Below are 19,685 nucleotides of genomic sequence, written 5' to 3'. Positions count from 1 at the left end.
TTGGCTTTTCGAGAAACTGGGGGAGGTTGCCGCTTGGGTAGAACTTTATTTCAGCTAACATGGACACAGTTGCAGGAAGGCTCCGATGTATCGGAGATCGATAAAAGTGTAAAAATAAATGGAGATGGGCTTGGCTTAGCGAAATGGGTGAGAATGGAAAGGCTTTTAGTCCATGGGCTAAAAAATCAAACAGCCAGGTACATGTCTGAAGCCCGTTTCTGCCACAGTTGAGTAAAAAATATAATTCTGAGAAACTTTCTCGTAATAATGAGAAACTTCTACGTATGCGCAAACCAGCAGAGCAGAAGGGTGTGGCACGCTAGTGACATCCGCTGGTCAAAGCCCTGTAAATGCGAGAACACAGCAAACATGTCTTTCATGCGTTCTTTAACAGAGTTGGATATGTAGGTGTGTGCTGTCTTATCCTCTATCTGTTTGAAATCCATGATCACCATCCTGTGTTGCTGCTTGTTCATACACAAAAATACAAATGGATGTTACAAATGAATAAAAGCCCGTCTCATACACTAATAATTTATTATCAATAATATTTTTAGCTATACAGGTGCTGGTCATATAATTAGAATATCATCAAAAAGTTGATTTATTTCACTAATTCCATTCAAAAAGTGAAACTTGTATATTATATTCATTCATTACACACAGACTGATATATTTCAAATGTTTATTTCTTTTAATTTTGATGATTATAACTGACAACTAAGGAAAGTCCCAAATTCAGTATCTCAGAAAATTAGAATATTACTTAAGACCAATACAAAGAAAGGATTTTTAGAAATCTTGGCCAACTGAAAAGTATGAACATGAAAAGTATGAGCATGTACAGCACTCAATACTTAGTTGGGGCTCCTTTTGCCTGAATTACTGCAGCAATGCGGCGTGGCATGGAGTCGATCAGTCTATGGCACTGCTCAGGTGTTATAAGAGCCCAGGTTGCTCTGATAGTGGCCTTCAGCTCTTCTGCATTGTTGGGTCTGGCATATCGCATCTTCCTCTTCACAATACCCCATAGATTTTCTATGGGGTTAAGGTCAGGCGAGTTTGCTGGCCAATTAAGAACAGGGATACCATGGTCCTTAAACCAGGTACTGGTAGCTTTGGCACTGTGTGCAGGTGCCAAGTCCTGTTGGAAAATGAAATCTGCATCTCCGTAAAGTTGGTCAGCAGCAGGAAGCATGAAGTGCTCTAAAACTTCCTGGTATATGGCTGCGTTGACCTTGGACCTCAGAAAACACAGTGGACCAACACCAGCAGATGACATGGCACCCCAAACCATCACTGACTGTGGAAACTTTACACTGGACCTCAAGCAACGTGGATTGCATGCCTCTCCTCTCTTCCTCCAGACTCTGGGACCCTGATTTCCAAAGGAAATGCAAAATTTACTTTCATCAGAGAACATAACTTTGGACCACTCAGCAGCAGTCCAGTCCTTTTTTTCTTTAGCCCAGGCGAGACGCTTCTGACGCTGTCTGTTGTTCAAGAGTGGCTTGACACAAGGAATGCGACAGCTGAAACCCATGTCTTGCATACGTCTGTGCGTAGTGGTTCTTGAAGCACTGACTCCAGCTGCAGTCCACTCTTTGTGAATCTCCCCCACATTTTTGAATGGGTTTTGTTTCACAGTCCTCTCCAGGGTGCGGTTATCCCTATTGCTTGTACATTTTTTTCTACCACATCTTTTCCTTCCCTTCGCCTCTCTATTAATGTGCTTGGACACAGAGCTCTGTGAACAGCCAGCCTCTTTTGCAATGACCTTTTGTGTCTTGCCCTCCTTGTGCAAGGTATCAATGGTCGTCTTTTGGACAACTGTCAAGTCAGCAGTCTTCCCCATGATTGTGTAGCCTACAGAACTAGACTGAGAGAACATTTAAAGGCCTTTGTAGGTGTTTTAAGTTAATTAGCTGATTAGAGTGTGGCACCAGGTGTCTTCAATATTGAACCTTTTCACAATATTCTAATTTTCTGAGATACTGAATTTGGGATTTTCCTTAGTTGTCAGTTACAATCATCAAAATTAAAAGAAATAAACATTTGAAATATATCAGTCTGTGTGTAATGAATGAATATAATATACAAGTTTCACTTTTTGAATGGAATTAGTGAAATAAATCAACTTTTTGATGATATCCTGATTATATGACCAGCACCTGTATATATAGATTACACTTTTGCAGAACGTGCCATGTTTGTGTTCTCGCATTACACAGCTTTGACCAGCAGATGTCGCTAGCGTGCCACACCCTTCTGCTCCGCTGCTCTGCGCACGTGTAGAAGTTTCTCATTATTACGAGAAACTATGTCATTATTACAAGATTTTTTTCCCCCTGAACATGATAAATATTAACATATTATAGTTTCTTATTATTATGAGATACTAAGGCTTTCTAATTATGATGAACTTTCTCGTTATTATGACTTACAGAATTATATGTTTTCTCAACTGTGGCAGAAATGGGCTTTTTTCCCCATATGTCTTTGCACAGTGAGTCATAGGAGACTTCAATATGATGGCAAAAAAAACAAAGTTTCATACTTCTCCCCTTTCAACGCTAAAGTCTATTAAAAAAAGAGTGTCGGTTAAAAGGAATATGACTTGACATGAAAAAACATTCAGTCAGAACAATTGAGTATGAGATGGGCTGTTGATTGAATGACATGTTTGTTATGGACACATTATTGTTTACATTTTACTGTCATTGTCACAGAAATCTGACTTTATACATGTGAAAGATTGATTAACCCTGGACCTCGAGCATCTGATCTTAAATCAGTGTTTTAACTGTGCTGTGCTGTTAACAGACATGTGCTGTTAAGTGGAAAAAGCTGGTAAAAACTCACATGTACACACAAACTGACAACCAATCACTCCTTTCAGATGTCATTAGAAACTGTAATCAATAATTAGATTAATCGCCTACAGTCACTGCACTGCTGTGTATCTGTGGATCAACATGTGCCCAAAAAGATGGAAATATCTGAAATCATTGTGGGACATTTTATGGTCTCCATGAGGAAACCAGCTTATAAATCATACAGAATCATGTTTATTGAAAATGTAAAACAGCAGAAAGTTTTCTGTGATGGTAGATTTATGGTAGAGTTAGTGTAAGAGGAGAGAATATACAGTTTGTACAGTATAAAAACCATTACGTCTATGATTGATTGTGTGTGTGTTTTCCAGTGTGGATCATGGAGGAGAGAACAGGATTACACCAATGCCACAAAAATGTATGTCTACACAGACACACACACACACACACACACTCACACTCACTCTCTCTCACACACACACACACACACACACACACACACACACACACACACACACACTCAGACACACTCATATTTCAGAAAGATTATAATCCTATTTTATCTGTTTGGTAACTATGACCATAACCAGCCAGAACCTCATTTAGCACAAACTCTAGCTGTGTCTGAAACCGCTCACTCTTTCACTATTCCCTATATAGTGTATGGCATTTGAGTGCACTATATATCTGCATTGAGTGAATGAATGAAATGAAGTGAGTGAATGAAATGAAGTGAGTGAATTCAGACGCTGATGTATAACTGTGTGTTGGAGAGCTGGAGCAGAAACGACTCGACATGATAAAACTATTTTATCCTACATGTTACTTACATTATGAAATAATGTTACAGTTTTTTTCAGTTGCTAACAAGCATTGTTCAATACCGAAACCACATTTTCAAAACTCTTCACACAGTCTGCATTACCAGGATGAATGTTGGCCAAACAGTTAATCTCACCTACAAAACTCACTCAGACCAACATAACACTGGCAACAATTCTCATTCAGAAAACACACATTTCATTCACAACACACTGACCTAAAAGACACTAACAGGAAGCATTACATAATTGATGAACTTTTCTTTTTTAAAGTTTCAATGATTTTCCACATAAATCAGTTCTTCATATAGAATACTGTAACACAATTTCACTTTATTGAAAGCATTTGTGTATTGAAGACTGTGTTATGCACTAGTTACTATTACGGTTTTAAATCACCTTAGAGAATTATTTACCCAATTAATGTCCAGGGACTAGGAGAGGAGTAAAGACACCAGTCATGGATCTGACTGTATTGATTGATTAAATGAAAGAATGAATTATTCAAAATGTTAACAAACATAAATCTGTCTCAATCAAACAGCGCAGGCCTACGCAAATTAACCATACAATATAACAATGTGCTTTGACTCAAAAGATACAATTATGATGGTGAGATCAGGCAATGAAGTAGTGAAAATACTCAGTCTCTGCAAGTCCCAAGTGTTCCAGAAAAGTCCACTTAATGAAAGGAGGGTGCAGATCTCCTCAATCGTCGATCCTCACACGCGAGGCCATCACATTGGAACCCAAACAGGTGGTTACATTTCAGTATGTATCCTCATCTGGTCCTGAGAGGCTTAATGAGATGCAATATTAACAGAGGCTTCGTGTGCTGCGGTGTTCTGTGTGCGTGATGGGTGTGTGTGATATTTTCGCAAAGCGCCGTCAGCTAGACAAACGTGGATAAACGTGGTTCTACGAATAAACAATAAAAACTCAATTAGTTTTCCGATATGATATGTACAACAAAAAACTGCGTCATTATCGTTTCACACGAGTTAACATACAAAACATCACAAACGTGTGATAAATGTACAATATAGCAGCTGATCCTTTACAACAAAATAAATATCTTGTTGATGCAACTAATATCACGTCAAGACAATTATTAAACTGAATAATGAAACAAACACTTAGTCTGCAATGACGCACGCGATAGTATTCGCTACACAATTCCACATATCTCTGGAGCGATCACACAACATCGGCCGCCCATCACATCTGAGAATACTAAACTGCTCACAATATGAGTGACTATAGATGATTTATAACTGAATGTCTATAATCCGCACTAAATCATTTATTTACAGTATTAAGACGCACCGCATTTCTTCCTTCTCTTTCTCCACTGCCGTGTATCTGATCTCGTGCTATTATTCGCCGAACTCGCGAGACTTTCGATTAAACTCCGCCTACTCAGCGGATGCAATACTAAAACAGAGCACTGTGCAACTATTATAATAACATAAATTTAACTTGAACATGGCCTTTTGCACAATTTGTAACACGAATGAATCAGAAATTAATCAAAATTTCATTTTTTTTATATGAATATAGTACTTGAAAATTATAACTAAAAGGTGAAAAAAGAGGGATAAAAACTCCAGGGCTGCAATGATAATAAAAAAAGAATAAATAAAATACATTCTACACATTACTGTAACAACATGTGTAGTTGTTCATTATAGTAAATTACAGTGATAGTTCTAGTCTGCTCTCTCTCTTGCATTTGGCCACAAGTTCTCATTAACATCACATCTGATGTTGTCTCTGGCAATGCATCTTGGAAAGTACCTCCTGGAATGTCTAATCCATCCCTGGCAGTCTTCAGGAGAAATGTCTCCACATCCCGCATTCATTGCCTCCAGTAAAGTCATCTGGTCATGTGGATGGTGGTCATAAACCTTCCACCTCCACGCAGAAAATAACTCCTCTATGGGGTTTAAGAAAAGGGAGTATGGAGGCAGGTATAATACTGACATCCTGGGATGTGCCGCAAACCACTCTGTGACTGCAGCAGAGTGGTGGAATGCCACATTATCCCACACAACAATGAAGGAAGGGGAGTTTGATGCCCTTTGGCTTCTCTCCTCTGCTGGCACAAGTCGAATATGTAGGTCATTTAGAAACGAAATGAGCCTCTCTGTATTGTAGGGGCCAATGAGTGGTTTGTGTAACAGCAAACCTTCATTGGACATTGCTGCACACATCGTGATGTTAGCTCCCCTTTGGCCTGGGACCTCCACAGTCGCTCTCTGTCCAATTATATTTCTTCCCCTGCGTCATGTTTTTGCCAGGTTGAATCCAGCTTCATCCACAAAGATAAAAGTATGTGGAGTTCGTCTGGCTTCCATCTCCATTACCCTCTAAATTGCAAACAGTTTCACAGTAATTGATATTATGCATCAATGTGTTGTATGTACCCTGTTTGGTTACTGAACAGACATCTTACCTGGACATATTGATACCGGAGTTCTTTCACATGTTCACTGTTTCTCTCAAAGGTTACAGTGTACAGTTGCTTCATCCTTGTTTTATGTTTCTCTAGGACTCTGGCAATTGTTGTTGTGCTAACCATATTCACATTTTCAAAAGTGCCATTGTCTGCCAGCACTCTCTCCCGAATTTCCCGCAGTTTTATTGCATTGTTGGCAATTACCATATCCACAATGGCAATTTCTTGCACATCAGAAAAGATTCTGCCTCTCCCTCCTCTCATGGGCAACCTTTGGATCCTACAGTAAATCACAACTATTAGTGTATTGTAATAGGCTTCAAAATGTCAATATGTGTAAAAATGTACACATTATATTGTATTTTACTGTAATGTGTAATTCAGTTATCATTAAGGGATGCTCATCTCACCTGTTGTGTTGTTGGAAAATGCGTACTATTGATGCAACTGTTGAACGTGGCAGATTTGGTTGCACCCTTAGACCAGCTTCTCTCAAAGAGAGACCATGATTTACTACATGGTCAATAATTGTCTCATCGGAGATCACCACTCTTGGCCTTCCTCTCCTTTGTCCTCCATGCACTCTCCCTCTCTGAACCGCTCTTCTTTGATCCATATTGGCCAACAAATTCTGTTCCAAACTATCCCCTTTTATACTACAGTTTTTTTTACAGATGCTAGGACACATTTCTCAATACTTAGGTCACTTTTGCAAAACTCTTCACACAGTGAGCACAACAGAAGTCTATGTGGGCTAAACTGAGGATCAATTATCATTGCTTTGGCACAAAATGCATTCAATGACTACATCTCTCAAATTTCATGAATTCTTTTCTCACTCAGACACAACAACTGCCAAAACTCTTTGTACGTACAGGCCAATTTGCACATGCTTACATACTGTTTTCAAAACTGTTAAACTTAAGTTCAAAACAATAACATAATACAAAACTGAATAAGACAGAAATTTGCTACATTCCTACAGTAATATAGTTATGAAATATATTCTGAATCTAAAAAATCAAATACTATCAAAACAATTAGATGAAACTGAACACCTACACAAGCATTAGTCTTTCAATTTCATTACCATCAATTCAAAAGGGGAAACTTAGGAATAATTTTGTTCTGTAATGCAAACATGGACCATGTAACATAAACTGCAGTGAATTATAAGCAGTAGAGAGTGTCATTCTTGTTTTGTAAAGAAATTTAAAAAAAGAAAACATTGTATAATGCTAACTGATGTTAGTGTTTTTAGGTTGATGTTTTATGAGTGACAAAGTGTGTTTGCTCAATGAAAACCTTTGCTAGTATTCTGGAAGAATGAGTTGATTTGAGACATGTATGAAGTGTTTTGGTAGATTTGGTGCATTTTGAATGTGAAGTTAACCTCTGTGCCAAGATGAAAGTTGGTTAGGAGAACTGTGTGAAGAGTTTTGAAAAAGTGACCTAAGTATTGAGAAATGTGTCCTAGCGATTGTAAAAAACTGCAAATCATGGTAATGAGACTAAGGCAGAACACTTAGGTGGAATTTCAGCTAAAATTGCACTTAAATTTTAAATTTTTGGCTATAAAATTGAGAATATTTTAAAATAATTACTACATAAATGCTTGGAATTTGCCATCATTCTGTTTTGAATGTGTTTTTAATCATTTTGAATGCAGTGTGTTAGCATTAGAAAATGTGCTGAAAATACATAGTATTTTGCATGTTGTGGAGTACGAATGGGAAACGAGTTCCTGAATTTTGAAAAGTGTGGTCACTGAATGCATTTTGTCTGAAAGCAATGAAAAATGGTTCACAGTTTGGTCTGCATTGACTTCTGTTTCGCTGACTATGTGAAGAGTTTTGAAAATGTGGTTTCAGTATTGAACAATGCTTGTTAGCAACTGGAAAAAACTGTAATAACAATAACAACCATAATGACTTTATTTTGTAATCATACATGCCTCTGTGCCAGTTTTGTAGTTTAATCGATTGTATAATTGGTTTGTCATGCTTAATATGTGTTCATAATCATTAAATACTATAAATAAACACAAATTTGTGAAAAATCCTAAATCAACTTGTCAGATCTGAACTGAAGATAGAAAGTTTCTGTAATAAATGATACACTGATGTGTTTTATCTCCATCAGATTCCCGACAGCTCACTCTGGATCTGAACACAGTGAATGAACACCTCCGTCTGTCTGGGGGGAACAGAGTGATTACATTCACTGACACAGAGCAGTCGTATCCTGATCATCCGGACAGATTTGATCATTACACTCAGGTGTTGTATAGAGAGAGTGTGTGTGATCAACGCTGTTACTGGGAGATTGAGTGGAGTGGATATGATGTGTTTATATCAGTGTCATATAAGAGCATCAGGAGGAAGGGACGGGGTCGTGAGTGTTTGTTTGGATTTAATGATCAGTCCTGGAGTTTGATCTGCTCTTCCTCCAGTTACTCATTCAGACACAATAAGATAGAGACTAAAATCCCTGTAGAGTCCACCATCAGTAGAACAGGAGTGTATGTGAATCGCTATAGAATAGGAGTGTATGTGGATCACAGTGCAGGAACTCTGTCCTTCTACAGAGTCTCTGGAGACACAATGACCCTCTTCCACACAGTCCAGACCACATTCACTCAACCGCTCTATCCTGGGTTTAGGGTTGGTTATGAGTCATCAGTGAAACTGTGTTGATGAATCAGATTGTAGAGATTCTACCCATAATGCTTTGAGCTCATGATGAATCAGACTGTAGAGAGATTCTACCCATAATGCTTTGAGCTCATGAAGAATCAGTGACTGTCACACTTGACTAGATGATCCAAGATAAGAGTCTCGACACATAAAGACGATGAACACTTTTAATTACAGTATTTTTCAACACGTCTCAAAAGCAACATTTGTCTCGCATCACAAACACCTTAGCCATAATATTGTGTTTTTGGATTTATCATAAACACAGTTATTCAAAACCTAAAGCTCTTCCTTCATGAGCTCCTGTAATCATTTGGGGTGTCACACATACGGCCTGCGGGATGATTTGAACTATTTGATGAGATGCACTAGTCCACTGTTCATAATTCCAAATGTTTTTAGTGTTATTTTTGCTCAATCTTTATTCTGGGCTGGCAAACAAGGTGCTGTAATAACTTCCTAAAATGTAATTTGTGTGGAAATATTTACGATGTCTGTAAACAGGAAGTTAACACAGGCGAACGGACACAAAGAGGAGAACAGACACGCAACAGAGAAAATACTGTACATACACAAGCTCACTGTTCGCCAAATATAGGAAGAATAATATAAATATTGAATTACAGTTTTTTACAGATGCTAGGACACATTTCTCAATACTTAGGTCACTTTTGCAAAACTCTTCACACAGTGAGCACAACAGAAGTCTATGTGGGCTAAACTGAGGATCAATTATCATTGCTTTGGCACAAAATGCATTCAATGACTACATCTCTCAAATTTCATGAATTCTTTTCTCACTCAGACACAACAACTGCCAAAACTCTTTGTACGTACAGGCCAATTTGCACATGCTTACATACTGTTTTCAAAACTGTTAAACTTAAGTTCAAAACAGTAACATAATACAAAACTGAATAAGACAGAAATTTGCTACATTTCTACAGTAATATAGTTATGAAATATATTCTGAATCTAAAAAATCAAATACTATCAAAACAATTACATGAAACTGAACACCTACACAAGCACTGTACACACACAAACATTGTATAATGCTACCTGATGTTAGTGTTTTTAGGTCGATGTTTTATGAGTGACAAAGTGTGTTTGCTCAGTGAAAACCTTTGCTAGTATTCTGGAAGAATGAGTTGATTTGAGACATGTATGAAGTGTTTTGGTAGATTTGGTGCATTTTGAATGTGAAGTTAACCTCTGTGCCAAGATGAAAGTTGGTTAGGAGAACTGTGTGAAGAGTTTTGAAAAAGTGACCTAAGTATTGAGAAATGTGTCCTAGCGATTGTAAAAAACTGTAAAATTTCTTTACAAAACAAGAATGACACTCTCTACTGCTTATAATTCACTGCAGTTTATGTTACATGGTCCATGTTTACATTACAGAACAAAATTATTCCTAAGTTTCCCCTTTTGAATTGATGGTAATGAAATTGAAGACTAATGCTTGTGTAGGTGTTCAGTTTCATCTAATTGATTTTTTAGATTAAGAATATATTTCATAACTATATTACTGTAGAAATGTAGCAAATTGCTGTCTTATTCAGTTTTGTATTATGTTATTGTTTTGAACTTAAGTTTAACAGTTTTGAAAACAGTATGTAAGCATGTGCAAATTGGCCTGTACGTACAAAGAGTTTTGGCAGTTGTGTCTGAGTGAGAAAAGAATTCATGAAATTTGAGAGATACAGTCATTGAGAGTCATCAGTCTCTCGCACGCTCCTTTTTCAACGCGTTCATCAAACAGCTGTGGTAACTCGGATCAATCTACAAACACGGTATGTTATGTCATCCTTTCCCAGCATTGTTTCCTGTTCCATTTGTCACATGTTCAGCATAGCTCTCTCTGTCATCGACGAGGGATTTACATGTCATAAATGTAGGGAAATAGGCTGACAGAGAGAATCTCAGAATTAGAGACACGCATCCAAACTTTAATCAAGGATAGTAAGAATGCAAGGGCTTCAGATACTGTTGTGGATGCGACTAGCTTAGTGAACTCTGTACTTTGTTCGGTTCCGGCTGTAGAGCCTGCGCAGCAGGGCACTTGGGTAACGGTGAGGCGGCCTAGCCGTGGAAAACACCACTCTTCCTTTCCAGTAAGAACATCAAACAGGTTCTCCCCACTCAGTGAAACACCGACTGAGAATCCTGTTGAAAGTGCCCTAGTTATTGGCGATTCTATTACACGGAACGTGAAAATAGAGACACCAGCCACCATAGTCACATGTTTGCCGGGAGCCAGAGCACCTGACATCAAAGCAAATTTAAAAGTGCTGGCTAATGCTAATCATAAATACTCTAAAATTATTATTCACGTCGGCACTAATAATGTTCGACTTTGCCAGTCGGAGATCACTAAAATTAACATTAAAGAGGTGTGTGAACTCGCAAGTACAATGTTGTCAGGAGAAGTAATTTGCTCTGGCCCTCTTCCTGTTCGTCGGAGTGATGAGATAGTTAGCAGATTATCATCACTCAATGGCTGGCTGTCTAAGTGGTGTCCGCAGAATAATATAGGTTTCATAGACAACTGGAAAAGTTTTTGGGGCAGGCCTGACCTGTTGAAAAGAGATGGTATTCATCCCTCCTGGGATGGTGCTGCTCTTCTCTCTAGTAATATGGCATATAGTCTTAGAACTGTAACATGACAAACTGGGGCCCAGAACAGGAAGCAGACATACCGGCTAAACCGACCATCTGTTATCTGCCTCACGTTACAGAAGTCAGATAATTCCCAACACATAGAAACTCTTACACCTAGATATTATCACATAGAGACTGTGTCTGTACCCCGAATTAGTAAAAACAAAAAACTTCTAAACCCATTTAATGGTAAAAATTGAATTGATGTTCAACAAATAAAAAATAGAGATAATAATGATAAACAAATGATAAAGCTTGGGTTGTTAAATATTAGATCCCTTTCTTACATCTGAATTTATAGAAGGAAAAACAGCTTATAAAAGATGTTAGATAAGTTAATCATTTGTCATTGTGTGAGTGAAATGTGTTATTTGGCTTCATTAATGTGAGTAAAAATACTGTAAAGAGTTTTATCTTATAAATCTGTTTCTTCTTCCATAAATAGTTTCACATTTCTTCACATTTTTAAGGTGTAATTTCAACAACATTGTGTTATGATCTCTGTATCTGAAAATATAAAAGTGAGGAAAACATTATTGTAAATAAAAGTCTTACTGTGTTTAAGTTCTAGATTCACCATGAGCTTTTTTAACATTGTTTACTTTTGATATTATCATTTATTACTACTATTATTAATAATATTTTATGTATTATTATTAGTAGTATTTTTAATTATTATTGTTTATTTGATTAGATCATATTTTCCCTTTATTGATTAATAATGACTCCGTTATGTTGTAATGTATTTGTTCTTTCATTTCATGTGAATGTATTTTCAGAAACAGCCTTATTTCAAACACTGTATTTCCTTTCAGCGATGAGTAAACGCATAAATATTGTTGAATACGTTTATAACGAGTGATGTTCATGTTTTCTTTACCTGTGCAAATGTTAGAGTTAGTAATCTGTAACATGAGCTGATGTGCGTGTCAGAAGCGTCGTTGCGGAAATGATGTTGTGCAGGCGGAAGTGAAGATCCGCCATGATCAAGTATAAATGTGCCCAGGCGTTAGTAAGGAAAACAATAAAAACACAAAAGCGTACTTTCTGGAGGCAGTACTGTGATAGTATTGGAAGAGAAGTGCAACTGTCAGATGTATGGAATATGATCAGGAAAATTGTGTGTGTGTTGGGGGGGGGGGGGTTAGAAGGAATTATGATTTGCCAGTGATGATCGGTGCAGATAGAATGGCTGTCAGTAATCTAGATAAAGCTGAACTTCTAGTACAAACATTTAAGAAAGTTCATAGTTCAGATAAACTTTCAGAAGAAGCCAGGCAGTGTCGGAGTAGCACATTAATGGATTACCCTAATTAATGGAGTTACTGCTCGATTGCTCCTGTCTGCCTCACTGCTCAGAGTGGTTTGCATCTGCAACTCCGTAAAGCTTTGTTTTGAATCTCTTTTATTCATTGTTGCTTATATTATTATTACTGTATATATAATATTGCCTACCACATTAATCTGACGTCGCTAGCTTGTAATCTTTGAATCTAAATTTGCGTTTGCATCTCGCTTGCTTGTTAACTTGTCATCAGTCTCTCGCGCGCTCCTTTTTCAATGCGTTCATCAAACAGCTGTGGTAACTCGGATCAGTCTACAAACACGGTATGTTATGTCATCCTTTCCCAGCATTGTTTCCTGTTCCATTTGTCACATGTTCAGCATAGCTCTCTCTGTCATCGACGAGGGATTTACATGTCATAAATGTAGGGAAATAGTCAGGCTGACAGAGAGAATCTCAGAATTACAGACACGCATCCAAACTTTAATCAAGGATAGTAAGAATGCAAGGGCTTCAGATACTGTTGTGGATGCGACTAGCTTAGTGAACTCTGTACTTTGTTCGGTTCCGGCTGTAGAGCCCACGCAGCAGGGCACTTGGGTAACGGTGAGGCGACCTAGCCGCGGAAAACACCACTCTTCCTTTCCAGTAAGAACATCAAACAGGTTCTCCCCACTCAGTGAAACACCCACTGAGAATCCTGTTGAAAGTGCCCTAGTTATTGGCGATTCTATTACATGGAACGTGAAAATAGAGACACCAGCCACCATAGTCACATGTTTGCCGGGAGCCAGAGCACCTGACATCAAAGCAAATTTAAAAGTGCTGGCTAATGCTAATCGTAAATACTCTAAAATTATTATTCATGTCGGCACTAATAATGTTTGACTTTGCCAGTCGGAGATCACTAAAATTAACATTAAAGAGGTGTGTGAACTCGCAAGTACAATGTTGTCAGGAGAAGTAATTTGCTCTGGCCCTCTTCCTGTTCGTCGGAGTGATGAGATAGTTAGCAGATTATCATCACTCAATGACTGGCTGTCTAAGTGGTGTCCGCAGAATAATATAGGTTTCATAGACAACTGGAAAAGTTTTTGGGGCAGACCTGACCTGTTGAAAAGAGATGGTATTCATCCCTCCCGGGATGGTGCTGCTCTTCTCTCTAGTAATATGGCACATAGTCTTAGAACTGAAACATGACAAACTACGGCCCAGAACAGGAAGCAGACATACCAGCTAAACCGACCATCTGTTAGCTGCCTCACGTTACAGAAGTCAGATAATTCCCAACACATAGAAACTCTTACACCTAGATATTATCACATAGAGACTGTGTCTGTACCCCGAATTAGTAAAAACAAAAAACTTCTAAACCCATTTAATGGTAAAAATTGAATTGATGTTCAACAAATAAAAAATAGAGATAATAATGATAAACAAATGATAAAGCTTGGGTTGTTAAATATTAGATACTTTCTTCAAAAGCACTTACTGTAAATTATATTATCACAGACAATAATCTAGATTTGTTGTGTTTGACAGAAACTTGGCTAAAATCAGACGATTACATTACTTTAAATGAGTCTAGCCCTCAAGGTTATGATTATCGACACAATCCTTGTCAGAAAGGCAAAGGGGGAGGTGTTGCTGTAATTTTTAGTAATATTTACAGTATTAATTAAAAGTCTTTCAAATATAATTCCTTCGAAGTGATGGTGTTTTACGTAACATTATGTAAGTTGACATTTGTGCTGGCTACTGTATACAGGCCACCAGGACACCATACAGACTTTATCAAAGAATTCGCTGATCAGTTTCATCGCCTTAGCATACCAGACAGCTTAGAAGACCTTGATGTTGCAACAGAAACTATTGCCTCTGTCTTTTCCAGCACATTAGACTCAGTTGCTCCTTTGCGTTTAAAAAAGTTTAAGGAAATTAATCCAATGCCATGGTACAATGAGCACACTCAGGCCCTAAAAGTAGCAGCCAGAAAAATGGAGCGCAGCTGGAAGAAAACAAAACTAGAAGTATTTCGCATTTCGTAGAGAGAGAGAATGGTTGAGTACAGAAAGGCCTTAAAAACTGCTAGATCTGCCTATTTTTCAAAACTTTTAGAAGAAAATAAACATAACCCTAGGTATTTATTTGATACAGTGGTTAAATTAACAAGAAATAAAGCTTCAACTTCTGATGTTTCCAAAGAGCACAGCAGTAATGACTTTATGAACTTCTTTACTTGCTTTACTTTTACTTAAGATTGATAATATTAGAGAAAAAATTATAACCATGCAAATGTCTACTACAGTATCGCGTCAGACAGTGCATTGTAGTGTCCCTGAGGAAAAATTCAATTCATTTACTGCTTTAGGAGAGGAAGAATTGTCTAAACTTGTTAAATCATCAAAATCAACAACATGTATGTTAGACCCTATACCGACTAAACTATTGAAAGAGATGCTTCCAGAGGTTATAGATCGTCTTCTTAATATCGTTAATTTATCTTTATCACTAGGATACGTACCAAAAACTTTTAAGCTGGCTATTATTAAACCTCTTATTAAAAAAACCACAACTTGATCCTAGAGAATTAGTCAATTATAGGCCGATCTCAAATCTCACTTTTCTGTCAAAAATACTAGAGAATGCAGTTTCATCACAACTATGTTCCTTTTTAGAAAGAAATAGTATCTGTGAGGATTTCCAGTCAGGATTTAGACCATACCATAGTACTGAGACTGCTCTCAATAGAGTTACTAATGATTTGCTCATATCATCAAATCGTGGTTGTATCTCTCTATTAGTGTTACTAGATCTTAGTGCTACATTTGACACTATTGATCACAATATTCTTTTAAATAGACTCGAAAACTATGTTGGCATTAGTGGAATTGCATTGTCATTGTTCAAATCATACTTATCTGACCGTTATCATTTTGTAGTAGTAAACGAAGAGATGTCATATCAATCACAAGTTCAATACGGAGTACCGCAAGGCTCAGTACTAGGACCGTTGCTTTTCACTCTGTACATGATACCCTTGGGAAATATCATTAGGAAGCATGGCCTTAGTTTTCATTGTTACGCTGATGATACTCAGCTCCATATTTCTTCACGCCCTGACGAAACTTACCAATTCACAAAATTAACAGAATGTATAGCTGATATAAAAATTTGGATGACCAGTAATTTCCTACTACTAAATTCAGAAAAAACAGAGATTCTAATTTTTGGACCAAAAACTTCTTCATGTAATAACCTAGAATACTGTCTAACACTTGATGGCTGCTCTGTTAAGTCTTCGTCATCAGTTAGGAACCTGGGTGTGCTCTTTGATACCAATCTTTCATTTGAAGGCCATGTTACTAGCATCTGTAAAACTGCATTCTTCCATCTTAAAAATATATCTAAACTATCATATATGCTCTCAATGAAGAATGCAGAACAGTTAGTTCATGCGTTCATGACCTCAAGGCAGGGCTTTGAACCGGTTCAAGGAACGAAAACGAAAACCGGAAAAAGAAAGAAATTTTGACCGAAACGTAACCAGAAACGGAAACAAAATCAAATTGAATCGTTCTGAACAGAAACGCTAATTTGAAATGGCCATTAACCGGTTAATAATGTTATTTTATCGTTCCGTTTAATATTTTGATTTGGCAGTCAACCAATCACAAATTCAAATAGTACAGCCTATGCAAATGTGACACTGAGTGAAATGCCCGCGCTCAAGCTCTAAAGTGAGATGCCCGCGCTGATGCGCTCAGTCTCAGCTGTCAAGTCATCATAGGTAAGTCACAATGACAATGCCCTGGCATTAGTTTTTCCAATGATATATGTCACCAACCGTCAAGTATTAGGCCTTCATTTAAGTGAAAATGAATGTCAAGTAATATGCAGCTGTGTGCATTTTGAAACCAACGAAAATTGCAGGATAGTACAATTTTCAATGTCACATCACGCATCTGCAGTGCTTCTGTGAATGGAGAAAACTAGTCCTACCTACATAACACATAAAATAAAAGGGAATATTTAGGCCTATAGACTACACGAAATAAAGAAAAGGAAACAGACATATTGCTTGTTTTCATTATTTGAGTGTCTTTTGTAAATGTATGAATTATGTCTTGCTTTTATCTGTATGACCATAAATTACGGAGTAGCCTACAGTTTACTGTCTTATAGAAGGAAAACAAATCCAGAGGTCGCACCAGCGCCTCATGCGCGTGCACACAAATTCTTGCATTGCTTACTTGATATCGCAACCTGTTAAATATTAAAATAAAATACGTTTACCACCGCCTCACTGTGCTGTTATGTGAAGTAAGCTCATAATAAATAATAGTTTAGCATTCGTCTCGAAAATGAAAACAGTTGGATGCGTGCCGAATGAGAAAGGTAGGCTACAGATTCACTTTAAATTAATTTGTTTTGCATCTTATTTAGTTTTATTTCCAATAAATAAACCTGTTTCTCACCTTGAATATAGCAATAGAAGCTGGAATGGCGTTAAAAAAGAAAATATAATTTTGGCTTGATGTTTATAAAGCCTGAATAGTCCAACTGTTAATTTTAGAGGTTTTGTTGTGGAGTAGGCCTACATAAATAATATAGGGCAGTTTTGTTCATAATTTATGTTTACAAACATTATAAAAAAAGATGTAATAATGTAGCCTAATATAACAAAATGCGACATATAAGCCTATGCGACTTTTTTCCTCTCAGGAATAGCGTCTGTATTTTTAACCATGCAGTAAACATTAAAATATCTTGAAAAAATATTTTAATTTATAAACCATTGTTTTTCCTTTTGTCTAATATGTTTACATTTGGACAGAATCTAAAAGATAATTGTAGGCCTGTTAATTGGCTAAGACGGCAAATACACTCTCTTTGTTTTTTAATAAATAAAATGCTGTACGTATATTATTATTATTAAGTAGGCTACACACAAAAAATAAATAAAATAAAAATGACGTTATTAACCGTTATTTTTTCTAATCAAACCGGTTTCGGAACGTTTATAATACAGAAGGAACGCTGGAACAGAAATGTTAAAATACCGATTCTGCTCGGAGTGGAACGATTGAATTTTTTTTCCCGTTTTTAAGCCCTGCCTCAAGGCTAGATTACTGTAACGCTCTACTGGGTGGTTGTTCCGCTCGCATGATAAATAAACTACAGCTCGTACAAAATGCAGCAGCTAGAGTTCTTACTAGAACCAGGAAGTATGACCATATTAGCCCAGTTCTGTCAACACTGCATTAGCTTCCTGTTAAACATCGTATAAATTTTAAAATCTTGCTAATTACTTACAAAGCACTAAATGGTTTAGCTCCCCAGTACCTGAACGAGCTCTTAAAGCATTATAGTCCTTCACGTCTATTGCGATCTCAGAATTCAGGCCAGTTGATAATACCTAGAATATCAAAATCAACCGCAGGTGGTAGATCCTTCTCCTATTTGGCACCTAAACTCTGGAACAATCTTCCTAGCATTGTTCGGGAAGCAGACACACTCTGTCAGTTTAAATTTAGACTAAAAACGCATCTCTTTAACCTGGCATACACATAACACATTATAAATTTATATTTTCAAATCCATTAAAGGATTATTAGGCTGCATAAATTAGGTCAGCCGGAACCGGGAACATTTCCTATAGCGCCAGATGTACTCGTTAAATCAGAAGAAGAATGGCATCTACTCTAATATTAGTCTTTCTGTTTATCCTAAGGTTTACCGTAGTAAACCGGATCCGGGCCGTATCCAGGTGAGACCAAGGACCGGCGCCCTGACACGACCACAACGCAGCCCTGAAGTATCGGCAGAGATCAAGTCAACTAGATCATCCATTGTGAAGGCCTCATCGACACGACAGCCATGACACAGTTCTTCAACAATCCGTCCATACCGGTGTGATGAATACGATCCTCAAATGGATGGAACTGAAATAAATACTTTGAATGTTGCGATACTATCGGACTTATGATAGCAACCTGAATCGTAACAAAGCACTGTTCGCCAGAGGAGAACTGGCCCCCCGACTAAGCCTGGTTTCTCCCAAGGTTTTTTTTTTCTCTCCATTTTAACACCTATTTACCACCTTTTTGCCACCTCATGGAGTTTGGGTTCCTTCCCGCTGTCGCCTTTGGCTTGCTTAGTTGGGGACACTTGACATTTGACTTGACATTTGATATTCAACAGTGCTTTGATCTGCCTGCATTGACACTATTCTTTAAGAGCTGCTGTGCAGCCAAAATTATATACCAGTTATCAATGTAAAGCTGCTTTGACACAATCTGCATTGTAAAAAGCGCTATATAAATAAAGGTGACTTGACTTGACTAATTTATTAAAGAAAGATGAGATGTCAGATAGTTTACTTAACCTGCCTCTAAACATGTTTGAGTTAAGAAGAGCAATCATAAGTGCTACTCCTGGAAGAGATGGAGTATGCTATAAAATGTTGCCATACATGACAGATAACAAACTGGAAATAGTTCTAAAATTATTTAATCTAATTTGGGATACTGGTCGACTCCCCACAGTTTGGAAACAAGCAACAATAGTACCTATTCTTAAACCTGGGAAAAACCCATTGGATCCTTCTAGTTACAGACCTATTGCCTTAACATCCCATCTATGTAAAGTAATGGAAAGAATAATCACAGAAAGAATAACATACTTCCTAGAGAGTAAAGATCTCGTCTCCTTATGAAAGTGGATTCCGTAGGGGTCGGAATACAGTGGACTATATCATGTCTAGAATCAGACATCAGAAAAGCACATACCAACAAAGAATTAGTAGTAGTTGTCTTTTTTGATGTGGAAAAGGCATATGATATGCTCTGGAAAGAAGGATTATTAATAAAGTTAAAGTCTTTGGGAAATGGTGGTAGAATACATAACTGGGTTCAAGACTTTTTATTA

General features: G+C 37.4%; 1 protein-coding gene across 3 annotated transcripts in view; it reads left to right on the top strand.

The window, feature by feature from the left end:
* LOC127508749 (NACHT, LRR and PYD domains-containing protein 12-like) overlaps nucleotides 1-19,116 on the top strand; it is a 66,081-nt gene extending 46,965 nt beyond the window's left edge. The window contains exons 6-8 of one of the 3 annotated variants that reach the window (XM_051887091.1): nucleotides 3,206-3,252; nucleotides 8,256-8,392; nucleotides 18,490-19,116. In XM_051887091.1, the coding sequence (XP_051743051.1) occupies nucleotides 3,206-3,252; nucleotides 8,256-8,392; nucleotides 18,490-18,639 (334 nt within the window). In that variant the 3' untranslated portion in view covers nucleotides 18,640-19,116. Of the gene's footprint in view, nucleotides 1-3,205; nucleotides 3,253-8,255; nucleotides 12,035-18,489 lie in introns of those variants that run through there. The other 2 variants (XR_007928909.1, XM_051887090.1) reach the window with 2 other exon arrangements.
* Nucleotides 19,117-19,685: the final 569 nt, after the last annotated feature.

This window comes from Ctenopharyngodon idella, chromosome 3 (genome assembly GCF_019924925.1).
Source record: "Ctenopharyngodon idella isolate HZGC_01 chromosome 3, HZGC01, whole genome shotgun sequence".
In the NCBI taxonomy this organism is placed as follows: Eukaryota; Metazoa; Chordata; class Actinopteri; order Cypriniformes; family Xenocyprididae; genus Ctenopharyngodon; species Ctenopharyngodon idella.
The sequence above is the reverse complement of the archived record's forward strand: the minus strand, read 5'-3'. Positions and strand labels throughout refer to the sequence as shown.